Raw genomic sequence first — 26,731 nt, 5'->3', positions numbered from 1 at the left:
AGTGTGTGCATTTGATTTCTTTGTTATTGTAATTGTGGAAACATTTTAACAAATATGTATTGGCCACTGCCCAAAACAATTTGTAAAATTTTTTGTGGGGGGCATGGGGGCTATGTAAGTAGGCTGTTTAGGTTTTTTTATTGGTAACGCCACATGGCGCTCTGTATGAAAATCACTGGCTGTACTGTGTGCAGTCTGTGGCTAGTTCGCATTGTTGTCTGCCATTGGGAAGCTGGATGTTAACAGCGCGTAGCGTTGCGCAGTTGGAGGTGAGCCGCCAGCAGTGGTGGATGTGGGGAAGTGAGATGGCGCATTTTTGAGAGCGGATGAGCTGGACGTGTGTCCATCAGAAACAGTACATTTGTAAGAACGTATGTCATGAACTGCTGTATATATATTATCATTTTTGAACACTATTGAGGTAAATACATTGTTTGTTCTCTATCAAAATCTTTCATTTGCTAACTATGCCTATCAGTAGTTAGTGCCTTCAGTAGTTTGAATCTTTTATTTAGCTGGCAGTAGTGGCGCTCGCTGTATTGCAGTAGTTCGAGTAACGAAGATTTTTGTGAGGTAAGTGATTTGTGAAACGTATAGGTTAATATTAGTCAGGGCCATTCTTTTGTAGGGATTACTGAAAGTCAGATTGCGTTGCGCCAAAAATGTTGTGTGTCAGTTTAAGCACAGTCTTGTATAATTTCTCTAAGGGGACGTTTCAACTTCCTCTTGCTTCTCTGTGAACGGCTCGAGCGGTGCGTGATGTTGACAGGGGCCGGCGGTGAATGGCCTTCAATCCTTTGCTTAGTGTGGGATGATCAGAGTGGCTGTCTTTTGGCAGCCACTACCCTGAATGGGAGTTTGTTGGAAGTACTACACAGGCAGCATTTAAGTAATTAGAGTCAAAATTCGAACAGTCGTTGGGAATTAAACTGTGAAACCAGCATCATGTGAGAAATGGAAGACTGGCTTCAGATAAGGCGCAGAATTAAAAAGTCGAATGCGTGTGACATGAGCAGTGCACTGTAATTGAAATCAAGCTATCGCTGGAAAGAGACTCAGAATGTCGTGTACCAAGTGAAAGTTAACAAAATCAGATTGGCAGCAAAGGCAGGTGCAGAGCAAATCTTGAATAACAAATGTTGAAGCAAGGCTCCAGCATGAGTCAGTTAATAACCAAAGTGACTCGTAGTCGCATTGCCAAGCTGCAAGAAACATCAGAGCCAGCAGCGACTTCAGATCATCAACCAGAAGTTCCATAAATTAAGATGTCCACCCTCAGAAGCTAAGAGCGCAAGACAGTTTAAGCTCTCCAGAAGCAGCAGCAGATGAGAATTAAACTGCTCCAGCCTTAACGTTCATGGTTTTATTCGTCGTATCCTGTCTCTTGTGCTGTCAGGGCGCTAGAGTTACGACTCACGCCTTGTCATTTGCTGGCGAAATGTTAATACCAGTGAACAGAAGATACCTCCTTGACCATCGCCTTCCTTTCGATTCCGAGGTACAGGACGCTGAATTTTGCGTTGCTGTGCACGTGCCCAGGGGTTAATTCCAATAGTTCCGCAAGCCACCAGCACGTAAGTTGTTTATAAACAAAATTTTCATAGAAAACTCGGGGTGGTCTTCCATCTTCGGAGGCCCTATCTTCCCTTAAGTTTGTTTCCCGTAGGCAACCAGTGCAGCGAAGCAGATTTGCTATTCTCGTTCCGAAAGGGCGACAGTCGGAAAGCCCTTTCTGCTACTTGCGAGCCATTCACAACAGGGCCTAGCGGATATGCCATTCTCCGTGGTCCGTCTGCTATGTCTTCACACCACTTTCCGAAGCAACTTGATCCCGCCAATAAATACTTACACTGTTCCTTTTATTTGTCGGTCGGCGCGTCTCAGCAGCGACTCGTCAGGCTGGTCCATTCACGACAATAGATACACTGCACATTTCCTGACCTCTCCTCCGATCCCTACCACCGATTACAAGTATCCATCTCACTTTATATCAATTCATAGTATTATCCCAGAATATTTAAACGGTGCACTAATGCCACAGACGTTTCTCACTGTTCTGTTACAGGTTTGTTACGGGTATTATTTCACATGCAAGTTTATTTGAGAGCATTGTTGTTCATTTAACGAAATGCAAATACCTTCTAAGTCGTTCTCCATTTCCGCAAGAACAACTGCAAACGAAACTGTCTTGGTAGGAGCAGCGTCTCCAGAAAATGTGAGAGCTGCGATTACCTTAATACTGCTAACACACTGCCTCAAAAAGAAGTGAAGCGGCCAAAAGGAAGAGAAGGAAACGAAATGAAACTTCGTATGTTGTGAGGCTGTGCATTGTTGTTTAAGTAATAGCCAAACAGAGTAAAATTTACTAAGAACTTGCCACTATGAGCCCGCTCATTAGCATGACTTCTCAGCATTCTTGGTCGCACTGATTGGGTTGAGAACGATGTCGAAGCCGTTCTCTTCTTCTCCAGTGTAGTTTCTTTTCACTCTCGCCTAATGCTGGCTAGAATTCTATGGGTTTGCATTGATCAACAATTTCAAATTTTTTTTCCTCGTCGCTAAAGTGTCGATTCTTGTCGTAAAATTATCGACAATTTTTACTGATTTTCTTCGTCGTCAGAATGCTGAATGGTAATAATTACAATTTTAAAGGCTTTTTCTCGTCGCCAAACTTGTGGGGCCAGAACTATTATTAAAAACACAGTGTGGTAAGAGGGGTATGGAAAAGGAGGATAATAAATAATCCTGAATTCTAGATGCATTCCTACTGTGTCTCGCAAGGGGAGGAAGGTAATAAATCATGTATTGTTCTAGATAATGGGGTAGAATTATAAATCAAGTCAAATTCTCTCATCTGCGCTGGAGCCTGCTCAGCTAGCGTGTTTGCATATACCCGTGGTCCACGTGTAAGATACTGGTTCTAAAATTAAAGTATAGTACGTAAGAGTGCACACTATAAACAAACGTAATTTTGAGTATTTTACCCCGGATCGACGTTGGCGGTGGCCTCGTCGAGCACCAGGATCCTGTTGTTTCTGAGTATGGCCCTCGCCAGACACAGCAGCTGCCTCTGGCCCACGCTGAAGTTACTGCCGCCCTCCGTCACCTGGAAGTCCAGCGTCTGTATACCGGATTTGAGCTCCACCTGCGAAATTATCCAAAAAAATTGCGTGAGTTGTTAATAGGGACCTGTCACGACTTTTCGCTTTAACTCCTCAAAATCGTATCCTATTTTTAACTAGGATGTAGTTCACAAATGCCTCCATTAGTATTTAATATGACGTTCATTATCAGAAAATTAAGAAGCAACTATGCAGATTTTCTATCTTCACATAACAACCTTTTCATTGTAAATCAGATGACTTCCCGATCACATTAATGCATTGGCCCTGTACTAAATCGATCCAGTGCTAACATCTACTATGGTACTACAGGATGGTCCTTAGACATAGAACCACTATTCTATAAAAATGGATGCAAATCATAGTTTCAAACGGAAAAAGTGTCATGTCGCATATAAGATAGAGACTTACACGAAAAAAACCAAAAGAACAAATTGTGTCTTTCATTTGAGTGGAGTTTTACTTATTCCCGAGGTATGTCGCATTTTGTACAGACCAAGGCAAATACTGGTCATGACACAGTAGAAGGTGCCTATTTTTTGATGATGTTACTGGAGGCGTTAATATTTGTAAAGGAAAATGATATATTTGAAGAATTGTGGACAGAGAAATGGTTGTTAGGAAACAGTATCTGCGTCTGCGATGGCAGCTCTGTGGAGTCGTACAATCTTTGACAGTCAGTAATGCATAGCTGCGGTGTGCAGGAGGCAGGGGTTTGTTGAGTGTACAGTGTAATGCATGGACGCACTTTTCGAACTACGTGAGTTGCAAATTTATTACGAGGAGGAAAGATGACTCAGAACAATGGTTGGATAGCATTAGGACATAAAAAAGGTTCCGAAACGGAGAACAAGGTATTATTTGATGAGGTAAAAAGTTTATTCTTATTTTTGTAAACTTGTATTGTTGGTGCACTTCACTCTCGTCACAGTCGAGGTTTTGGTAATTATTCTATTGATTGGTCTTCTGAGTTAATTTACTGTACCATGGGAATGAACTTTTGTATCAGAGTCTATAATGGTTTTCTTTGATAATTTCGTTCCTAAATGAAATTTCAATAGCTCAGGATTGAGTTACGTGTTTCATTGGCATTCTGTGTCAAGATTATGAACCCAATTGCCCTGGCCCAAGTGTAGTTAGTTTTTAACAGCATTTTCTTAGCTGAGGCGGAATCTTGCTGTGTTCCTGTTTCTTCCAGTACTTCATTTTGCAGGTGAGATTCATAACACGTTTCCTTTACGAAATATCGGTTGTCAGCTTTTTTATTTTACCAGGGCCACATGTCACGGCAGAAATTTTCGTGTGTATCAAGTTACGTTCTTATACACATCGACATTACAGTTTTTTTTTTCTACAGTTACTTTTTTTCGAACAGTTGACACTGGCCAAGTCTACTGAACGTGAAATTATTGATTTGCCTATGAATGGGATTGGTTTTCACATACACAGGATTCTTTTCAATTTCATGTAAGTGATGTGGCTTTGAGTTCAGCAGCACATTTCGGTTGTCAGTTCACAATCCCAGGTTTGTAATTACGATAATACACACACACACACACACACACACACACACACACACACACACAACTAAAGGCTACTCACAACAGGCTATGCTCAATGTATTGTCCAGCACACTATATTCGTAAGCTCGTGTTACCCCTGTGTGAAGTATTTTTTGATAAATAATTCAGGTTGTTCAGATTTTTTTGATCACTGCCCAAAAGAAGCTACATCGTGATGTACGTTTGCGTTGAATAGCAACAGTTCCCACTATTGTAATTTCTTAAGGCATATCTTTGAACTTGGTGCAATTTTTATACATCATTTTAATACTATGCTGAGATTGTCTGGAGATGTGTGTGTTTGAGGGGGGGGGGGGGATAGATAAGGTCTCTAGGTGTCTTATCGCTTGAAGGACTTGACTTCCGTGGTATCAGAAGGTTCAACACCACTTTTAAGTGCAAAGTGACGGCCATCTTTGATTGTGACGTCGTTGCCCCTGCACCTAGGCAACTCACAAATATTGGCAAAAATGTCCTCAATGGGTGCTGAAGCCAGAACCTCTACATCCGAATCCATGGCTGAAGGGTGTGCTGGAACACATACATCCCCACTACTAGCAACCTCCAAAGGTACGAACACCGAAAGAGCGAAAACGTTAATGGACAGATGGAATGAGCACAGTATCGATCACTTTACCATATAAGAACATTTTAATGGATGAAGAAGTAAAGAAATTCTGCTTACGCTCAAGAAGAAATGCTGAATAAAACAAGAAACCTGTCACCAAATATTAGAAACAAGTTAGAGGAAGAAATTACGATGTTTCAGGTTCATCAAGCAGCGACAATAACCAAGAAGAACCTCCACTTGTCATATCAGATGGTGATCTCTGAGTGGGTGCGGACACATCTGGAAATTTGGCCAAGAAAAATACGAGGACGATTATAGTGGGTAGGAATGGGTTAACTATTGCACTTGCTTCAAATGAAACCATATGTTTTGTGAAGCAGTCGCTACTGAAACGAGGAAGTATGTTTGTTCTTTTCGTATGAGTAACTGTATTTATTTCACGCGTCTTTAGTTACAGTAGCGATCAAAATTATTTTGTCGGAAGCATTAGTTACAACTACTTAAAGATAAGTGTATAACAGAAAAATTGGCAGTGAATACTTAAGAAGTATGTCATTATAATCCATTTCGTACAAAATACATTTCGTTTAAACATCAGAACAGAAATAACAATCTTTCTCACTCTAAAGTACTTTGCAGGTCTAAGTATTTAAGAACAAAACAAAACCATTTTGTAATCTGAAGAACAAATCAGCATTTCGTTGAAAACCCATAGGCTTTGACCACAGCTACACATATATTTGGCGTTGAATCCACAAGCTTTAGTAATATGTCATATTAGAGTTTTTACCATTCTTCCTACTCATTTGAGTAGGTTGTACAAAAAACTCATCGATCCAGTACATCCCAGAGGTGTTCAGTTGGATTTAATTTTGAACTCTGGCTCGGCAGCTGCAAAGGTTTCATACTCTTATGCGAAAATATCTTTTTAAATGGCAGGAGGTGAGCTTCGAATCAGTGTTCTGTTGAAATATCCAACTACCTGCCATATCCCCTAGCGGAGCTAAATTTCTTTCTAAACTGTACACGAAACGATCCTTTGCCACCTATGTGGGCTAGATGACGAATCCCACGTTGGAGAAACATTCCCACACCATGACACAGCCACTATCGTGCTTAATAGTCAGTACCTGGTGTTCTCTGTTGTTCCGTAGATTTTTTGGTGGATCTATGTATAGCACACCTTCAGGCGAAAATAGATTATATTTACTTTCATCATTCCATAAAACCTTCGACCACTATGTAGCTTTCCAGGTTTGATGGTTCTTTGCAAACTACTTTCTGGCCTTCCTACTTTTTGAATGTATGAGTGGTTTAGGTGATGGTCGTCAACCAAATTAAATCAACTTTTATGAGACGATGTTTTACAGTAGAGACATGTAGGTTCAGTTGTTCAGTCCACGATGCTGCTCCAGATCATCCCTGATTCGTCGAGCCGATTTTCGTGGATCGGCAGCCGACTGCTTACAAATCATTCTGTCCTCCCTGTCTGTTTTTTTCGAGGACGACCTGACCGTGACTTATTGACTACTGTTCCTTACTGGTTTTGCTGTCGGCTTCACACACTTATTAACTGTTGTAATATGCCATAATCTCTAGTAACGCTAGGCTGAGACTTTCCCTTCTTCAAAATATGGAAAATAGCATGTTTCACCTCAACTGAGCGTTCGCTAAGTTTTGACATACTTTTTGCTGCTTCTACAAATAAACAAACACTGTTTGAATGCATAAGTAGCAATAGTTAATGAAAACAATGATAACCAAGCACGTGAAAAATAGTTTTGATTTAAAAGTGTATGCACTTAGATTGTTACTGTATGACGTAGCTTGTTTACTAGATACGTAACCACAGTGGCGTGAAGCTCTTGATGGGGTGGCACAGTTATATGCGTTGCTCTGATGTGACTGCATGCAAACAATATTGACAACATAACACCATAACTACAAAATACTTCTGAGTGCTACTGTTGTTGGCCTGATATAAATGTGTGCCATAGCGACTAACATGCTATAAATAGCTATGAAGGGTATGAGTGAAATTAATAACAGATATTGCCTAGGAACCTGTTTTGTTACATTAGATTGTTTATGGTTTTTTGCAGTTCATGTATTTAGTCAAAATGCATTTCTTTCAAATGTTTTTTCAATGATTTTCAGTACAACTGTTAAAGCATATTTACGTTGATTGTTAGTCCAATTCACATCATTTAAGATATGCGGAACTAAATTTTACGATTGGTAAATATGATGAACTGGAAACTCCTATAAGAGATATCCCTAATTTCGTCAGGTGGCCGATGTTGGGAGCAGGGTTAGCCAGAATTAAGGACACGGGTTTGAAAAATCTCATTTTCTGTTTTCTTAAAGTCAACTGAGTAATTTTACCCATGAAAGGGTTACACGGAACTTGACTTTTAGAAACTAAAGTAGAATCGTTACTTGCAATATTTATTGAGTTACATCTTCATATATCATAGAAGCAACAAATAATAGAAAATTGGTATGTGATGTTTGGCGGATGTGCTGTATATGAAGAAGAAACGAATGTCATCAACTTCTTTGTGTGGGGTTTATGGACTATGAGAAAAATAAAATCTGTGTTGGCAGCATTAGGATTCCTAGGTATACGACCAACCAGTGTTTACTTTGATTGTTCAGTTCCGTACAACCAAATTCTTACCTCTTCAAGTGCGTCCCAGAGTTTCTCATCGTCAAATTCCGAGAACGGGTCGAGATTAAAGCGGAGAGTCTCAGAGAAGAGGACAGGCTCCTGAGGGATGATGGAGATGTGCCTCCTCAGATCGTGCAGACCCAGACTATTCACGTCGACTCCGTCAATCTCAATGGCACCCTCTGTCGGTGCAAGCCGGAAGAGTGCGGAAATTAGTGATGACTTGCCAGCACCTGTTCTGCCAACGATGCCAACCTACATAGGCGTTAAAAATTCGTGAGTTAGAAACTTAATGAAGGTCACGTTTCTACCTCAGATTTTAGAAATTATTTATCTACAACCTTATGCATCGCTTGTATGGTGAAATTGAGGTTCCTGAGAACTGGAGGATCCGTTGGGCCGTACTTGAGATACAACTTCTGGAAGACGATTTGCCCTTGCTGTGGCCAAGCAGCTGGTGGCCTCTTATCTGCACCAAAAAGCAAACACAAAAAAACTGAAAATCCAGAATTTATCAATACCATTCTCGGAATAGCTGTTGCTTCCCGCAAGGTCCGACGACACATTTTGTAACACATTTTTGACACCTGTGCATTTTGTCTGTTTCAGCTAACAAATTACGCACATCCTTCAATTCTGGTAATGATTTGTAGCTCACATATTTACAAACTTTAGCTATTATATACTTGAACAATTAAGGACTAATACATTCGTGTTGTGCGAATGAAATGAATTTATGCATAAAACTGATGATGAAAAAAGCTATGTATTTTTAATAATACTGAAAATTCGCTGTGCAAACTGAAAAAATTAACCCTCTTATCGATCATTTATTTTATATCAAACCATTTAGTAATGCACAGCGTATTAATTAATTACTTTGAATAAACACCATAACTGACACAATGAACAAAATGTGCAGAACTTTTGAAAGGACTCGCTGCACATGTGTCTATGGCAAGGAATGGATTTGTAATAGCAATATCTTTGAAGTTCAGTGTCGATCATTTAAGCACGTTACGTTCTCGGTATGTTTCAGTACTGTATTTTATTGTGCAGCTGAAGTCGATCTCCATTTCACTGGTGTGAAGTTGTCTTGTTAATTGCATTGACTGCATGAGTTGTGTGGCGGCCATACGCAGTGATCACACTGCAAATGTTAATCTTTTGTAGTCTAGATCTGGGCTAGTAGTATCAAGGTATTTTAAAACATTCCTGGAACTGAGTCAAATACTGATGTTTGCTTTCTGGTCTTCTGATAGCTTTGCTTGGTGTTAAACATTGTAATGAGTCGAAGTAGTGGGACGAGGTATGTACAGGCACTCTCTGCATTGTTGCCAAATTTATTCAAGATGGCGGCGATGACGTCATCCAAGATGGTGGCATGTAGACTTTGCAACAGTGCATGACGTCATCCAAGATGGCGGATTTTGGCGGGAAAATAGGTCAGTTCTACTACCTCCACTAACCTAACCCCCAGAAAAATGGCGGGAAGTTTGAATTTTGATGGGAAAATAGGCCAAATGGGCTATGTCCACTAACCTGACCCTCCAGAAAAAGTCTGCGCCAAATTCAAACTCCAACAGGATGATGGCTGCAAAAACCGTACTTGCCTTTAATATTATTCATTATTATTCTTTATCATTTATTATCATTCATTATCGTTTATTATCATTTATTATTAATATTTATTATTATTGGCCTACCACCACTAGAAAATAGCACCAAATTCAAACTCCAACACAGTAATGTCTCAAAAACTGTACTTACACTCCTGGAAATTGAAATAAGAACACCGTGAATTCATTGTCCCAGGAAGGGGAAACTTTATTGACACATTCCTGGGGTCAGATACATTACATGATCACACTGACAGAACCACAGGCACATAGACACAGGCAACAGAGCATGCACAATGTCGGCACTAGTACAGTGTATATCCACCTTTCGCAGCAATGCAGGCTGCTATTCTCCCATGGAGACGATCGTAGAGATGCTGGATGTAATCCTGTGGAACGGCTTGCCATGCCATTTCCACCTGGCGCCTCAGTTGGACCAGCGTTCGTGCTGGACGTGCAGACCGCGTGAGATGACGCTTCATCCAGTCCCAAACATGCTCAATGGGGGACAGATCCGGAGATCTTGCTGGCCAGGGTAGTTGACTTAAACCTTCTAGAGCACGTTCGGTGGCACGGGATACATGCGGACGTGCATTGTCCTGTTGGAACAGCAAGTTCCCTTGCCGGTCTAGGAATGGTAGAACGATGGGTTCGATGACAGTTTGGATGTACCGTGCACTATTCAGTGTCCCCTCGACGATCACCAGTGGTGTACGGCCAGTGTAGGAGATCGCTCCCCACACCATGATGCCGGGTGTTAGCCCTGTGTGCCTCGGTCGTATGCAGTCCTGATTGTGGCGCTCACCTGCACGGCGCCAAACACGCATACGACCATCATTGGCACCAAGGCAGAAGCGACTCTCATCGCTGAAGACGACACGTCTCCATTCGTCCCTCCATTCACGCCTGTCGCGACACCACTGGAGGCGGGCTGCACGATGTTGGGGCGTGAGCGGAAGATGGCCTAACGGTGTGCGGGACCGTAGCCCAGCTTCGTGGAGACGGTTGCGAATGGTCCTCGCCGATACCCCAGGAGCAACAGTGTCCTAATTTGCTGGGAAGTGGCGGTGCGGTCCCCTACGGCACTGCGTAGGATCCTACGGTCTTGGCGTGCATCCGTGCGTCGCTGCGGTCCGGTCCCAGGTCGACGGTCACGTGCACCTTCCGCCGACCACTGGCGACAACATCGATGTACTGTGGAGACCTCACGCCCCACGTGTTGAGCAATTCGGCGGTACGTCCACTCGGCCTCCCGCATGCCCACTATACGCCCTCGCTCAAAGTCCGTCAACTGCACATACGGTTCACGTCCACGCAGTCGCGGCATGCTACCAGTGTTAAAGACTGCGATGGAGCTCCGTATGCCACGGCAAACTGGCTGACACTGACGGCGGCGGTGCACAAATGCTGCGCAGCTAGCGCCATTCGACGGCCAACACCGCGGTTCCTGGTGTGTCCGCTGTGCCGTGCGTGTGATCATTGCTTGTACAGCCCTCTCGCAGTGTCCGGAGCAAGTATGGTGGGTCTGACACACCGGTGTCAATGTGTTCTTTTTTCCATTTCCAGGAGTGTATATTTATTATTATTATAATGTATTGTTTATTTGACATGTTTGATTTTCGGCAGGAAGAAAGCCATTTGCATTACATCCATAACAAAAATCTCTCACAAGTTCAAATTCCAACACTATAATCGATCACACATATGAAATAGTCCACATCCTACAAACTTTGACTGTCACTTATGTTTTTTCACTGCTAACCTATCAAAATCGCGTCAAATAATAAACTACACTTGTACGAACCTAATTCACATCCTCTGGTTTTGCAAGGAAAAAGGACTGAAGTCTTTATTTCAAGCAGTACAGTCATGACTTGTTCTCCAAAAGACTTAGTACATATCTTCGAGATGGCAACACCCAGTGCACTCACCACTAGGTCCAGACTCCAACTGAGTTTGTTCAAATCATCTCCAACAGAGGAGGCTACCCATGGCGCCACCGGTCAGCGGTAGCCCGCCACTGGTCTAGCGGTCGCTCGGACCACACGTGTCCAGTGGCATAAACATGTTTTGCTCGTTCGAACCTGCCAATTCTGACATCACAATGGTAGGTTGTCCGTTCACAAAGTATATTCACCCCACACGTTTCATGCCTAAATTGTTCGCCTGAGAGTGGGATCTTCCCCCAACATCACAACAGTCGGTTAGTGATCCACCACGTGGTTTCGTGGTGGACAAACAACATACTTGGCGCCAATGTTGTTTGCTGGAGAGTGGAATCTGTCCTAGCATCACACAACCGCCGGTCCATCATGCAGCGTGCTCGACAAAGAACGCTCTTGCTAAGTTAACTGATTCAAGATCGTCTGCTCTCTCGCGTGTGCATTATAAGTGGACACGCACTGCGCCACCGCCCTGCGGGCATACGACCAATTACGTCAGACACCCTCGATCACCACCTCCATACAAGGGCCGGACATAGTCTTCTGTAAATATGCTAAGACCCGCATTGTGCATCTAAGCTATCAACTGCCTAAGTACTTAATTGCATTTCAATTTTAATCATGTTAAATAATTCAATTTACAATTTCATGTAAGTATGAAAAGCGGTTCAGTTATCTAATTTCAGCTACTTTCTAGGTCCAGATGGCCACCTTTTCCTAGGAACTAGCGCCAAGTTTGAATTCTGCCAGTAAAGAAAGGTCACTTGCACTTCCGCCATCAACCATAGAAAATTGTTGCAAACGAAGCTCATCGCCACTAACCTAAGCCTCCAAGACGCAACCTCTTCCTACAGGTTTCTGGCAAAAGGATTGAGCATGCACTAGGCCCATGGATGGAGGAACGAATGTACTTTATTTAGGGATGGAGTATATGTAACACACACACTGACAGGTCCCACACCATACAGACCTGCAAACCAATCCTACATAACTCATTTATAATGCTCTACACACACACACACACACAGACACACACACACACACACACTTGCTAATTGTAAACAGATAAAAATAATATATGGCACCGCCTACAGACATTCAAACTGCTCATAAATAATGCAAAACATTTACGTCCAAATAGCCAAACAACTGCTAATTTTCCGAAATAATTTCAGTGCAGACCTGCAAACAGCTCCTAAATAATGCAGCACAGTGATGTGTAGACACACTAAGTACTTGTAAATTATTCATATAGCGCATATGAAGGCCTACAGACCCGCTCCGGAAATAATGCAATCAACACGCGCAAGCACAGTCCACAGCCCCTGTCCACTGAGTACACAGGAGGTAGCGATAAGTGACGTATACCCCAGATGTCAAACCACGCACAGCCCCTGCTTGGCTTCTGCAAGCATGAGGTGGTGGCACCTCTCATTCATACACAACACCTGAGAAATTCCTATCCAAATACGTGTTCACCTACACACACGTGCTGATGTGATCGGGCGGGAGCGCAACCGTGAGCTGCAGCCGGACCCAGGTCAAAGTTGTATCTAGGCGCCGTTAATGACTGGGCGTTTATTTACACACAACGCGCACTCCAAGCAGAGCCGCGTGCATTCGGCCTTCCTCACTCTAACTGCGGTCAGGCAAAGACGTTTCAGAATTCCATTCCACAATAGCAGAACCTGCTTTCCAACCTTAGCGATTCTAACGGACCATAAGTGACGACTGACGGACACTTCACCGCGCGCGCCACAACCCCCGCCAAGTGAGGCAGCCACAGCTTGGGCCCTGCACGCTCCGTCGCAGCCGCCAGCCACCGCCGAACACCGGTGACAGTTGCATTCCAAGCAGCGCTCACACCAGTCTTATATTCGAGGCATCTCCAGGTGCCGCTTGTCTCTGCTGTTGAATGCAGGGTGTGTTGACACACACACGTTTAACCATACTTAACTACCCAGCACGGTTCTCGCCTCGCCGCGAAACGTCTGCGAGACGACTCGCCATCTAAAACGTTCTCAACATTATTCTTACGTCACATCTCTTTGCAAAAAATAAGAGCCAAGTCGACCTCTCGGGGACTGTATAGTGCCCCAGAAATGGTTAACGCTTGCTTTATTCATGCCTCAGCTTGTATGCACGAAAATTCTTCCCAAAACAGAACCTGTTTACCAAAATATCGCCTAATCCAGTCTTCCTCCCGGACATAACGTGATAGCCTTCCTACTCACAACATACGCAGATGTTCCCACCGCACCTACATCACATCACAATCAATCGAGCATTCTCATTAGCTCTTATCGAATTTACCAGTCGAATTACTAACGCCGTAGCTATCGAAGCACCATCCACCTTTTCTTTCTGGGGCTCTTTCTCGTTATTTTGCAAAGATTGCTAATTTGCATGGACATTTCCCTCAATCTATACACCGCCAACCTGTTCTTTCTCTCTACAGACGCTACACTCAATGGTAATAAACTATTTTACACTGATAACCATTTTTCACAGACAACTAAACATCGCAAAGTTGTGTACAGGTCATCAAATATAAACGATACTCTCAAGAATATTGGACCGTCAAATCGATCTCCAACCAGGGAATCTACCACCGAGTACCGTCAATTTTCGCTGTACTTCTCGATATAAATAACACGGCACTAGCCTCCCGATCGCTAACACAGCATAATGCACGACATATACAGGGTGGTCCATTGATCGTGACAGGGCCAAATATCTCATGAAATAAGTGTCAAACGAAAAAACTACAAAGAACGAAACTTGTCTAGCTTGAAGGAGGAAACCAGATGGCGCTGCCATAGGTCCAACGGATATCAACTGCGTTTTTTTTTTTAAACGCCCCCCATTTTTATTACATATTCGTGTTGTATGTAAAGAAATATGAATGTTTTAGTTGGACCACTTTTTTTCGCTTTGTGGTAGATGGCGCTGTAATAGTCACAAACATATGGCTCACAATTTTAGACGAACAGTTGGTAACAGATAAGTTCTTTAAATTAAAATACAGAACGTAGGTACGTTTGAACATTTTATTTCGGTTGTTTCAGTGTGATACATGAACCTTTGTGAGCTTATCATTTCTGAGAACGCATGCTGTTACAGCGTGATTACCTGTAAATACCACATTAACGCAACAAATGCTCAAAATTATGTCCGTCAACCTCAATGCATTTGGCAATACGTGTAAGGACATTCCCCTCAACAGCGAGTAGTTCGCCTTCCCTAATGTTCGCACATGCATTGACAATGCGCTGACGCATGTTGTCAGGCACTGTCGGTGGATCACGATAGCAAATATCCTTCAACTCTCCCCACAGAAAGAAACCCGGGGACGTCAGATCCGGTGAACGTGCGGGCCATTGTATGGTGCTTCGCGACCAATTCACCTGTCATGAAATATGCTATTCGACACCGATTCAACCGCACGCGAGCTATGTACCGCACATCCATCATGTTGGAAGTACATCGCCAATCTGTCATGCAGTGAAACATCTTGTAGTAACATCGGTAGAAATCAGCATACACTGCACCATTTAGATTACCATCGATAAAATGGGGGCCCAATTATCCTTCCTCCCATAATGCCGCACCATACATTAACCCACCAAGGTCGCTGATGTTCCACTTGTCGCAGCCATCGTGAATTTTCCTTTCCCCAGAAGTGCATATTAGCCAGTTTACAATGCCGCTGTTGGTGAATGACGCTTCGTCGCTAAATAGAACGCGTGCAAAAAATCTGTCATCGTTCCGTAATTTCTCTTGTGCCCAGTGGCAGAACTGTACACGAGGTTCAAAGTCGTCGCCATGCAATTCCTGGTGCATAGAAATATGGTACGGGTGCAATCGATGTTGATGTAGCATTCTGAATACCGACGTTTATGAGAGTCCCGATTCTCGCGCAATTTGTCTGCTACTGATGTGCGGACTAGCCGCGACAGCAGCTAAAACACCTACTTGGGCATCATCATTTGTTGCAGGTCGTGGTTGACGTTTCACATGTGGCTGAACACTACCTGTTTCCTTGAATAACGTAACTATCTAGCGAATGGTCCGGACACTTGGATGATGTCGTCCAGGATACCGTCCAGCATACATAGCACACGCCCGTTGGGCTCTTTGATCACAATAGCCATACATCAACACGATATAGACCTTTTACGCAATTGGTAAACGATCCATTTTAACACTGGTAATGTATCACGAAGCAAATGCCGTCCGCACTGGCGGAATGTTAGGTGATATCACGTACTTACACGTTTGTGACTATTACAGCGCCATCTATCATAATGCGAAAAAAGTGGTCCAACTAAAACACTGATATTTCATTACGTACTACACGAATATGTAATAAAAATGGGGGGTTCCTATTAAAAAAAAAAAACGCAGTTGGTATCCGTTTGACCTATGGCAGCACCATCCAGCGGACCAACAAGTTATACAAGGTATACAAGTTTTGTTGTTTGTAGTTTTTTCGTTTGACGCTTATTTCGTGAGATATTTGGCCCGGTCACTATCAATGGACCTCACTGTACATTGTAAATTATTTCTCCACAAACACCAAACATTAGCGATGTGCAGCGTCTGTAAACCATTGACTAACTAGAAACAAGTAGAGTAAACTGATATTCGCACTCTCGAATACCAAAGTCGGCCATCTAACAGATCCGAGATGATCAATATTCTCTACAAACCAACTATGGCCGTTCCCACGTCTAGAGAACAGGCAAACGTGGGTTCAGCACACCACAATCCATATTCTCTCATTTAAATAAAGGCATCAAATGTGCAGAAGCAGTCGACCGATCAATTTACATGGGAGGGAATAACGCTCTACCGCAAACGTGCCATCTCATCTTGATCACGAAAACAGCCCAGGACATACTTAGTTCGCTATTCGGTCGTCTAGAACATAGTAAAGTTAACTATCATGCATTCCTACATTCCAACAGGCCTCTGCATTCGGAAGACCGCTACCATTAACGTGGGAAAGCTAATCAATACCAGCACAGACTTTGCATACACTAACACATTCTAGAAAACCCCTCACAAATTTCTTCTATCATTATACTTACAATTAAATCTTATGATATAGGTCTCAACTGAACGGTATTCGACAATGAGCGAAGTGTTGGAAATACACTCTCTCGAACGCTGTGGCTCTGGAAATACCTGTACCTTCCTTAGCACTAGACGTACTCTTCTCTTCGCTATCACACTGCCCCAAGTTAAATCCACACACCCCCTACAATAGCACATAGACATTTCCTTTACCCAAACAGATATACTTTATAAACCTGATCCTCAAATGCGGACATATCACACACCCGCCCGATGAATTTTGAAAGTCACTCGGCTAAGGAACGCAGTGTGACCGGTATTTGCAACTCCCTCGCGCCACTAGATATTTATCCAGTATGTGTAACGTATTCTATCTCGATACCATGTCAGATGTTCTGTTATATATCACTGAGTTAAAGGCGATGAATCATTGAGAAAGATCACAGTCACAAGTGAACAGTATCTCGAAATGAGTCACCTTTCTCGAACCTATCTGCTACAGTAAAAATCCAACATGGTCTCAGTCAGTCCTTACACATCTTGCAACTGCTCCCATTTCTACAGCTTTGCGCATGTGATCATACAATTTTAAGTCGGGACTAAGCAGAAGTCGGACAAAGCCATATCCACCATCTTCTGCAGCCCGTCTAGAAACAGAGCGAACTGAGTTACTGCGACAGGGCCATGTTTCGACCATTTGGCGGAAATGCGCGCATTGTGGTGCATCCCCAAACTACATACAAGTACTATAGATCCACGTCCATTCAAATCTATAAGCCCAAGATCCTGTCATCGTTATACTCTACCCCCCCGCCCAGCAGACAAAAATTAACAACTATAGAAGCTCAAATAACTTCATCTGATATAGAACTCACATAGACGCCATTTACCGCACGTTGACGCAAAGGTGCGTTGGGGGTCCAGAGCGGAGAGAGAGAAAGGGACAGAGAGAAGGAGATAGAGAGATATTTCGCAATGCTTCCCAGAGTAGCACAGCGTGCAGCCCTAACGGCATACTTCGCCCCTCACTGAATTTACCCCTCAAAATGCTGAGGGTAGTTTAAAGTTTCATCACCTCTGCTCTAGGAGAACGATCGTATCCCACGTACTATACTGTAAATCACAAGAAACGCCCACTGTGGCCATGTTTACTTGTTTGAAACACCGTTTTCTAACGCGCTTTGTACACTGCCAAACATTTCTTTTTTCTGCCACGACTTCGACCTCTATGTCACATCCTAAACTGGCATTAAGACGCTCTGATCCACGATCTCTCACAGAAAACTAGACATCACACTATGTAAATCATATTCTTACCGCAGATAGCATAACAATGAATTATTTTTAAATAAAACACACAACATAAGGAAAGTAGAACAGTTTCCCAGAGTTGTGGAGAGTTTCCAAACTATCATGCGAAAGTTTTTCATGACCTTTACATTTAAGTTCATATGTCGCCGTGACGGTACAGATGATGGCTCGACGTTCCATTTCGAGTTTTTCGTAATCCTGCACTCATGTACGCGATCGCTGTTTAGCTGCTAGCAACCTCCAGAAGTTGTCTCCCATCCACAAAACTTCTCCCCCAACTCAAACAGGCTATCTCACTCAATCATTATATGGTAACCGATGCGCGGATGTGATGCAAAAGATACCTTCGATGTACTGTAATATTAAGCACCAGACATGATAGTTCGAAGAATTTTACACTAAGTTCAGCAATGGCCACTGATGTGACAGCATTGCCCCCAATTTCAGTATCACAGCTAAACAGCCCCTTTTACATCACTTTATGAGTATGATTACGAATGTGGGTGGATTACTGTGCAGTACATGCATTTATTGTTAATTCTCGAACACATACATGATCAAAGTGCATCAGACAATGCTCTACATATTTGTAACATTTCGAACATAGTGTTTAATTTACGATCTATCTCTCAGCGTATGGAAGTCACAGAGCATTCTCCCCGTCTTAGGTAAAAGACCAACCTCACATGGTCATTGACCAACACACCCTGCAGCACCGTTAGAGAATTAATCTCCAAGCGATCAGAAGAAGAGCGCTACACTCCACGTCTCGTGAATGAATATAGCTCTCCAAGTCCCAGCCCAGCCAAGTGCGCGAGATTTCTCGCGATGTTACCATGTCGAGGAGCTTACACTCCTTATCGATGTGTAGTAACAGATTTCAAAGTGCCGTAATGTAATAGAATACAGTTAAGAAGAACAACAAGAGACATATTTTTATACGCGATGGAGTTCGAGACGAACTGAGTTGGATACATTTTTAGCTATATCAACGAAGCTATCAATTCTAAATTATTGTTCTAGAGTTTAGGATCTGTACTTGGAAGGTATTGGTAAGATAGAGAACATAAACACACACACTCCTAAGACTGCGACGTTCTGCACTTAAAAACTGGCTATAATGTTAGACTGGATACCTTTCCCCCCTATCAGACATACATCCTTCTTCACAGTTTCTTTACGCTGAACTATCTTGTCGAATGGTAAAACATTTGTTGTGCATCATACGAGCGCAATATAGCTTTGCACAGACGTATAGTGTCCACTGTTCACATCCAATCGCGGTTCAGAAATTATACGATGGCTGCATTAGGCCTACATAAAATGATAGTTACTTGCGCGGGATAAATCCTACAAGGAAACAGATAAACGCAAAGCAGCAGTATCCGACATGTGAAAATTACAAATCATTCCGTCCTAACTTGTAAACGGCGCATCACTCGGACAATGCGCAACACAAGCTCTTACCGCTAAGTTAGTTATGACACTGAAGTCTCGATTTTACACCCAAGATGCGACAGGGGCGATCGCATAAATGAAAGCTCTTTAGAGGAGTGTGTCATGTTTCTTCACACATGAGATGGAAGTCCTCTGATGACCGACAGGTTTACCGTTAACGGACGCAAGTAGACAGTGTTTTAAAACACATACGGAACACGTAGCTGTATAAGAGTAGAACGCAGGTTATGTCACGTGATTGATGCATCCGGAATCACTGGTACCTCAATGGACACACTGTATAATGCAGTCACAATGGGAAAAAAATTGACTCCCTCCCTTGTTCCCTTCGTTTCGATGTACACGTTTTCCAGGATTCCTCCTGTTGCAGCATACTTGATCCGATATACAAATTGTTTGGTGCAAACCAGGAGATAGCAAAGTACTTCCTCAAGTTCATCGCATTAGGCTTTATATTCGGTCGATATACACCTATTCCCTGGTCACTTTTCGCAATTCTATCGATTTGAGGTCAGATCTATATATGCGATCATGACATAACATCTCGTTCTGTCTTCTAAAATTGATTGTAAATGTAGAGACATACAGAAAGCTAAGTCAAACGCTCTCCAAATGTGGAAGTGACTTGACACAGTCGAGTGCAGTGCTATATTATACGTCCCGATCAATGCATTTGGGCTATGTGGTGGCATCTCTGCTACTCCAAATATTACATCAGAAAACAAGAAATTGTATTGTGCTGGAGAAAAGATAGAACTTCCTGTATATCAATATAGTTTCAAAGTTCAGAAAACTTTATTCATACAAAAAAGACAAATATTCACATTAAAACAGACGAACTTTAAATAGAATTATTATTCAGAGTGGTATTAAATTATATATTGATATGAAAGATAGTATTGGAAGTGTTCTTGGATTTAGTGGTGAAACTATTGAAGCTAACAAAAAAGCTATTGCTGGGAATGTTCATTAAATCATTCTCTATGAGTTAACTAACATTATTTTTAATTTAGATGATGAAATGTTTGTGTAGCATATTGATCATTTTCATCAAGAAACTAATATTATTGCTTCATTCAAGCCTAATACTGAATTTGGTAGACCACTAATTCATGAACCTCATTATTCTGTGTATGCCCCAACTTTTGACACCATACAGGATTTAGAAATTACTACAACTGATTAAAATGATGATTTAATTGACCTTAATGCTGCTACTGTAGCAGTTACTTTAGAAATATCTTAATAAAGTTTTTTCCTTATTAGATGAATGACACAGACATCTATCAGTTCTACTCATTCCCTGTGAATGGGCAATCAAAAAATACTCTAAATACTCCTAAAATAACAGAAATTAACAAAATATAGGAGATAGATGACTTCATCCTAATCAGGCTGAACTGTACATTAGCTTCAGTATTATTGTAGCTGATGGTACAGATTACCGAACTTATGATGGAAAAGCTAATAAAAATTAACTGATAATTATGTGGCAAAGCTATCTGATTTGATAACCATAAAGAAAGAAAATAATCAGTAATGTTACATACAGACTAGAGCATCCTTTTATTTCATCATCAGTTTTGTTGTATTTGAAATCGTACCTTAAAGATAAAACGAAAGAGTCATGATATGAAGTGTTATATCTGCTAAATATTCTCTGTGTTTTCTTTGGGAACTATTAAGAAATTTTATTGCAAGGGGAGCTTACTGTAATTTTCACTTATATTTCCAGTGCTGCAGATGCTTAGATGAGCTCACTACAATGATGCTGGGGTTGAAATAAAAGATACACTTCTAAATGAAGATAAAATTGTTGTACAATCTGAGGAAATTTGTGTACCTGTTGTTAAATATGTACCAAATTATGAGCTTGAACAATGAGAAAAATCCTAAAGTTCCTATATATTTCTATGAACTACAAACTACTGATGTTTCTTGTTTAGGTAACAAGAAAAAACTTGTATATAAAAAATAGAAGTAATGAAATATTTCCTCAAGAAACGTGGTATTTTGGTACACCAAATATTTATCTGAAGGTAAATGATGAATTTGTTGGTATTAAACGAATTACACAGTTGAAGGGGATTTGTAGATAGAAGTCCATTTAATTTTGTAATGAAATATTCTATCAATGCGATCAACATGACCTGCAGAAGGAAAATCGGTATCACTCAGAAGACTACTGTAAAATTGTGTGTGGTATTCAACAATAAAACACAGGTCACAATCGCCTACATAATTATGTATGGGAAGAAGTATCTCACATTTGAATATTAACTTTGAATTTTCAAGCTGAAAAAATAAGTATTTAATGATATCTGAGTATATTCACTATTATTTTACTGAATTGCTCTTTTTATGTAGGTTATGTTAGCATTTTGAATTTAAGAAATCGGTAAATATTTGGCTGAGAAATTAACAAAAATTTCTGCCCCTTGCCCCTGTGACTTACGCAGCTTAATGCACTACCCTATTTTGCAGATAACGGTTTCATAAGGGCATCGATCCTATGCTAAAATTCCATCAGATTCATTTACCTGTAAAAATAAGAAAGTTATAATAAAAACAAATATCATTCACTTTAAACTTGGTGCCTCTGACAGAGTATAGTGGTGATAAAAACTGTCAACAGACAATGTTGAGGTAAGCTCCATTTAAATTAATATCGAACATACCTCATTTTAAACACAAATTATTCTTTTTTCAATGTTAATTTGAGTACTGTATTTGACATTGCATGTTATTTATATTTAGCCTCTTCAATTAAAATACAATAATGCAAAGAGGGTCATATATTTAGATCCAAAATTAACTGTTGAAAATACCAGGTTTTTGATTGAATTTCAAACTGCTGTCAGGAACTATATATACAATGTCCAAGATTCTTTACTTCAGCCAAACTCTACTACATACAATGACTGAGGGAAGTGTGTATAACCAGAGGTCAATGTAATGTGTAAGGTTACCATTTGACTAAAACAACCAACATTGTCGCCTATAAACCTAATAGCTGTCCAGATGAATGGAGCCTCCATGTAGTGCCATATACATAGGGTCAGAAAAGTCTGAAACACAGAAGATTTGTGGAGGGCTATGAGGGGGGGGGGGTTGTTTTGCACTTTTTGGTAATGAAATTTTTGTTTGTTTTCATAATAATCTTATACCTGCTAAATAAGAAAGAATGAGGAAAGCTTAGGTAATAAACGTAATACGTTTAAATTCTTTTCTTAAATTGATTTTTTCTGAAAAAGGAATGTACGAAATGAAAATGTTATCACTTCTTTCCCCTTAATTTTATACATATATTATAATACAATTTATATTGTTTCCTACATGAAAAAAGTCAGCCAGAAATAGGTATTACCTTCAATTTTATCGTACTTTAGCATCAAGAGTTTCATATGACTCTCACCCAGACTATGTAGCAACATCAAGATATTATTTTACATCCAAAGGCTGGATAGAGAGTAATGAGAACTATGATTTTTCTCCAAACTGATTTTATTGTGAAATATTCAATACAATCGCCCACACTATTTATGACCTTTTGCCAACTGTCAGGAAGGCGTCATACACCATCTGTGTCTGTTTCCGTTGATGTCCCATGTTGGCCGCTCTATCACGTGCATAATGTCTTCTCTGGTGTTGTACCAGATACTTCACAGAGGTTCTTGCATTTTGGCAAAGACATCGTAATTGCAGGGACTCATGTTGGGTGAGTATGGTAGATGTTCCATACTCTGCTATTGTCAGTGGCACATGAGTTCCTGAACAGCAACACTGGTGTGGCATCGTGCATTGTCATGCAGAACGATGGGATGCTGTTCCATGAAATGACTTTCCTTTGAGCACTCGACAAAAGTAGTGTTGCAGGACCATGTGGTAGTAAGCAGTGTTTACCATCACCCTTGGTGGTAGAGTGTGATGCAGTATTAAGCCATCAGTGTCATACGCTGCAATGAATATCATGTTTACAATAGTTTCTGTAGAGGAAACCTGGGATGCCGCCATTCACTGGGTTGGCGTTTCAAGTTTTATACGTATGAGCGGGCTCAGATTTCATCGATAGTGATGATGTGTCAGGGAAAGTTGTTACTTTGGTACTGGCCCAACAAATCCTGTGTGATGGCATAGCATTGCAATTGTTGCACCTCATTTTCATAGGGTATCCAACATGATTCAATTTTGTGGTACCCCAGAATGTCGCTCAGAATGTGGAGCTCAATTCTGTGGCATATTCCAACTTCTGCTCCCACGACATTCGTAGTCTACCGGTGATTAACGTCCAACAAGGAAACAAGAACTGTATTGTCATACACATAGGGTTGTCCTGTACAGGAGCGATCCTCCACAGCATCTCTACTTAATCTGAATGCTTTAACTCTTTGTGCGACTGTCCAGTGTGGCAATGCCGTGTCACCATACTCTTCACCCAGTCCCTTGAAAGATTGTTGCATACTCCGACCTTGTAACACTTCAATTCTGTGCCAAGAACGTTACCCTGTCTTTGTAGACATGACGTTACGGTGGTTGCACTGCTACTATGACGTTCAACCGTCTACACACTGCAATAGATTAACAGAGTATTGTCCCCTTTCGCTGTACAAACTCGTCACACAGGCCTCCATTGTGTCAACGAAGATGGCAGCTCACTGAATCACCAGTTTGACATTACAGCACTGTTACAACTACTTTGTATCCAGCCCTTGTACCGTAGGCATGCTTTTATTGTTCAAAGTGGAAACATTTTGTATTTTCCCCTCTTACCTGGTGCAGATTCCAGAGCAGCTTCATGTGGTATTTTGGTGTACTCAAGCACTCTCTCCACTGATGTCATCTGGCTGACCACCTCAGTCATCTGCAGAATGCCATGCTGGAGCATGCACGTCAGAATGAGTGACTGTGATATGGCCAAACCCACACCAGAACCACCGAATGAACCTAAAAGTTATACATGTATACCAGACTGGGGCACTGGCCATGCCATCGCAATATATGCAGTGGTGGCAGTACAAAATTTGTTTAGTGAGAGGAAGATTCCGAAATTGGCATTTTTTATACAACTAATTCTGTGAAGTTGAGAATGAGTCCTTTTCCAAAAGAATTTGTGACAGGAAGTGTTTGCAGCGTAATCCATGTATAACAGCTGATAGGTTCAAATCAGTACTTTTTTGAAAGGTAACTGCTTTCATAGCTAAAATGCAAACATACTTCATTATCATAATCAAAGTTCATACCTTGCATTTTCACCATGAATATGGATGCCACTTCTTTGATTCAGTTATCTCACATTACATTCCCATATGGTTTAACAAAAATACAGTTTAATAAATATTGTGCACTTCATAATGTAATTCCTCACTGTATAAAAATGACTGGTAATAGATGTCTTCTACAACACAAAAAATAAACTAAAGAGGGGAGATAATGTGAATATTTGTTAAGTCTCCAACTAAACTTACAGCAACTAATTAGTTGTTGACTGAAGTCTGCCAGTACACATTAATGTACAGAGGGTCATAGAACACCTGAAATGTAACAAATGGGGGGAAAACCACAACAAACAAACTGTTTTAGTCCTAACTCCGTCAGAATAACTGGTACTAAAACATATTAATGATAGAATACCATATGTCATATTTTTTATTTCTGATTGAAAATCTTCAAACTTCAAAGTTAATTCTTTTTCAATTTTTGGTTCTAATGACTAAATATATTGATTTATGATCTAATATTTTTATCTTATTACTATGATTAGATAATGCTTCACTAATAATTGATAATCTTTGACTTTTTCTAATTTTCCTTTGTATTTAGGATATGACTTATAGTCAGAAATGACCTTTTATTAGATTAATGGTTTTATTAAAGTTTTAAACATCTGATCAAAGTTTAAAGACAAATAAACACAAATGGCCTAAAATAAATTTATTAAATTCTGTATTCGTTCAATATCACAATATAAATCATTTATTCCCAAATGATTTCTCAATTATTTCGGTGTATTACCAGAAAACAAAACAAAAACAAATTTCATATTTTCTGATTTATAATAACAAATCCACTGATTGCCAACATGATCTGATGTATCTAATTTAACTACTCTGTATTAAGTAATTTTTAGATTAATAGTTAATTTGTAATACATGAATGCCCCCAAATTTTAAATTTTTAATTGTTTAATTAATTTTCTATCTCTAAATTATGTAAAGGATTATTACATTATTAACATTTATTTTATTTTTGCTTCTGTCAGTCCCTTTCCTTTATTTTCTATTTCCATGTTCATTATTGCATTTGCAGAGGCTGCGGATCCTATTGTGAGTGAGTCACTACTTGCTAGATATGGTAATATGGCAATAGTAATGGTAAGAAGCAGCCTTCGTGTTCTGTTATTTGAGAATCTTGTTTCTTTTTCATTAGAAATTCAATAACTTTTTTTTACAAAAGAATTGTATAATGTAATAAGTACATTTCCAACTGTTTTCTTAACTCCTTCTGTTTTGAGCATCATTTGAAAATTAACATTATTATTCATCTCATTGTTATTTAATTTAATATTAATTGATTTTGGTTTCGTTTTATTATTTGGAAGTAAAGCATAAGCAATACTAAAATGTTGCCAGAATGAGATTTTCACTCTGCAGCAGAGTGTGCGCTGATACGAAACTTGGTGGCAGATTAAAACTGTGTGCCCGACCGAGACTCGAACTCGGGACCTTTGCCTTTCGCGGGCAAGTGCTCTACCATCTGAGCTACTGAAGCACGACTCACGCCCGGTCCTCACAGAATTACTTCTGCCAGTATCTCGTTTAATACTAAAATGGTTCTGAGCACTATGGGACTCAACATCTTAGGTCATCAGTCCCCTAGAACTTAGAACTACTTAAACATAACTAACCTAAGGACATCACACACAGCCATGTCCAAGGCAGAATTCGAACCCATGAACATAGTGGTCGCACGGTTCCAGACTGAAGTGCCTAGAACCGCTCGGCCACCATGGTCTGCTAAACAATACTAAAGTTATTCATTTATATAGACTAAATATTAATAAAGAATTTTTATAAATCACATACATAATTACTGGTGTGAATACTCATACCTAATTTTCATTTTCCATTCATTATTGATCCAGCTTCAGTTGCAGCCAGTTTTTCAGCAAGACAAAATTCTTTGTTTTTCAAGTAATTGTATCTCTTTATCAGCTTTTAGCATTTTTCCAAATCTTTATTATCTCTGTAAAAAGTTTCAAGCTTTTTTACAAGCTTTGTCTAATGGTTTACTTTCTTTATCTCCTCTAGATAAACTTTCTTCTAATCTTGTGTCAGGGCCACAGCAATTATAACCAGCAATAAGTAAGTCCCTTCATATGTACTTTCTCCAACTGTT

At 40.7% G+C, this 26,731-nt stretch overlaps 1 protein-coding gene across 1 annotated transcript in view; it reads right to left on the bottom strand.

The window, feature by feature from the left end:
• LOC124594074 (ATP-binding cassette sub-family C member 4-like) overlaps positions 1–26,731 on the bottom strand; it is a 296,842-nt gene that overhangs the window by 42,709 nt on the left and 227,402 nt on the right. The window contains exons 19-22 of the mRNA XM_047132424.1: positions 24,107–24,280; positions 8,268–8,395; positions 7,936–8,181; positions 2,985–3,145 (exon numbers count right to left, since the gene is read on the bottom strand). Of these exons, the coding sequence (XP_046988380.1) occupies positions 2,985–3,145; positions 7,936–8,181; positions 8,268–8,395; positions 24,107–24,280 (709 nt within the window). The remainder of the gene's footprint in view (positions 1–2,984; positions 3,146–7,935; positions 8,182–8,267; positions 8,396–24,106; positions 24,281–26,731) is intronic.

Source organism: Schistocerca americana, chromosome 2 (assembly GCF_021461395.2).
Source record: "Schistocerca americana isolate TAMUIC-IGC-003095 chromosome 2, iqSchAmer2.1, whole genome shotgun sequence".
Classification (NCBI taxonomy): domain Eukaryota; kingdom Metazoa; phylum Arthropoda; class Insecta; order Orthoptera; family Acrididae; genus Schistocerca; species Schistocerca americana.
This window is presented reverse-complemented; position numbering and strand designations above follow the sequence as displayed.